General features: G+C 65.0%; 1 protein-coding gene across 1 annotated transcript in view; it reads right to left on the reverse strand.

Moving 5' to 3' along the window:
* The window catches only part of LOC113213018 (sodium channel protein Nach-like), a gene marked incomplete at its 3' end in the record, with an annotated part of 3,212 nt that extends 1,734 nt beyond the window's left edge, over positions 1-1,478 (reverse strand). Inside the window, exons 1-4 of the mRNA XM_052276258.1 lie at positions 961-1,478; positions 483-867; positions 261-413; positions 13-165 (exon numbers count right to left, since the gene is read on the reverse strand). Coding sequence (XP_052132218.1) covers positions 13-165; positions 261-413; positions 483-865 — 689 coding nt within the window. The remainder of the gene's footprint in view (positions 1-12; positions 166-260; positions 414-482; positions 868-960) is intronic.
* Between the last annotated feature and the right edge of the window lie 43 nt (positions 1,479-1,521).

Below are 1,521 nucleotides of genomic sequence, written 5' to 3' on the forward strand. Positions count from 1 at the left end.
TGTTACACACACCTGTAGGCGTCCAGGTCCCTGTCCATATAGTTGAAGCTGCAGCAGTAGCCGTAGGCCGTCGGCACCTGGCGGAAGATGTCGGAGCAGTGCAGGCACTGGCGGCGCTTCCAGATGCACCGGATGAGCAGGTCGTCGCACGAGGGCGTCACCTGTCTGAGGGACAACGATCCTCACGGTCATGGCGGTTGTCGTCAGGGAGTCGCGGGCGCGCGCGCGCGCGCCGAAAGTGGCGCCGACGACTAACACACCTCATGACTTCGTCGATGCTGAGCGAGTTCTTGTCCAGGATGTTCTGGAGGCGGGCGAACTTGGTGGCGTTGTTGGAGCGCGGCACGATCAGCTCGACGAGCAGCCCCAATTCGTCCAGCAGCTCCTCCTCGCTCACGTCGGCGGGCAGCACCCTGCGGACAAGGGAACGTAAAGCAGGGCGTGCGCGACGAGGCGACGCCCGCACGGCCCGTGACACGCACATGGTCTTGAGGAGCTGCCGCGCCTTGGAGCGCAACACCTTGTTGCTGGGGCAGACGGTGACGCCGGGCGCGTCCACGGCCCACAGCGGGTAGTGCGTCGTGTCCACGGCCAGGATGGTCGGGTGCGAGCGGTTGAAGTCGTACGCGATCATCATGAGCAGGACGGCGGCCACCAAGGACACCGTCACCACCAGGATCCAGAACAAACGCTCGGCCCGGTGCTTTCCTGGCTGCACGATGTACTTGTAGCCGTGCAGGCCGGTAAACAGGCAGAACTCTTTGGCCTCCTGTCGGAAAGCTTTCCTCGCCCGCCCCCAGGTGGACCGCTCCGGAGACCAGCTGCCGATGGTCGCCGGTTCCTTGAAGTTCGGCGAGCCCGCCATGCCTGTAGGACGTCGAGAGGCAGCTCGTGGCTGAGCGGACGGTTGGGGTAACGCAATAGAAGCAAATCCGCCCGGGGACGAGGACGAGAACTCACCTGCGTTCGAGTGGTTCGAGTTTGACGTCCTCTACGTCAACGCGAGGGGGCCTTGTCGAGGAGCCCCGCGGTGAACGCAGCCATTCTGTGCCTTAGCGGCGCAGACAGCTTCGCCCACATCAAGACGTCGTCGAGGTCTTCGATGTCGTCGTCGTCGTCGTGGTCGCCGCCGACGTCGCAGGGTAAGACTGACGGAGAGCTGACAGAGGGCGGGACCCAGGGAGTCGGAGAGGCCGGTGGTAACCGGTTCGCACCCGCTGACCACCCTCGACACTCACGTCACGGCCGGACTGGACTACGCGCAGCCCCCGCACCCTTTAGACAACTACCCCGCGAGGCACTCGAGCCGAGACAGACCTTCACGTTTAACATAGAAGCACTGGACTCTGCAAGTGCGCTGGCGATAGGATTCCTCGGGTCAAATCAATCGACCACTCCACCTGGACGGAGCGCGGCGCTCTGAGGGTGCGGCCAGGGCCAGGTCGCTGCTCGCGCGCTCTGCTCCCGCCCAGTTGCGCCCAGGTGGCGGGCACCCGGCGCGCTCTCAGGCCCGCCCCAACC

Source organism: Frankliniella occidentalis, unplaced genomic scaffold (assembly GCF_000697945.3).
Source record: "Frankliniella occidentalis isolate FOCC.00 unplaced genomic scaffold, Focc_3.1 Scaffold2281, whole genome shotgun sequence".
Classification (NCBI taxonomy): domain Eukaryota; kingdom Metazoa; phylum Arthropoda; class Insecta; order Thysanoptera; family Thripidae; genus Frankliniella; species Frankliniella occidentalis.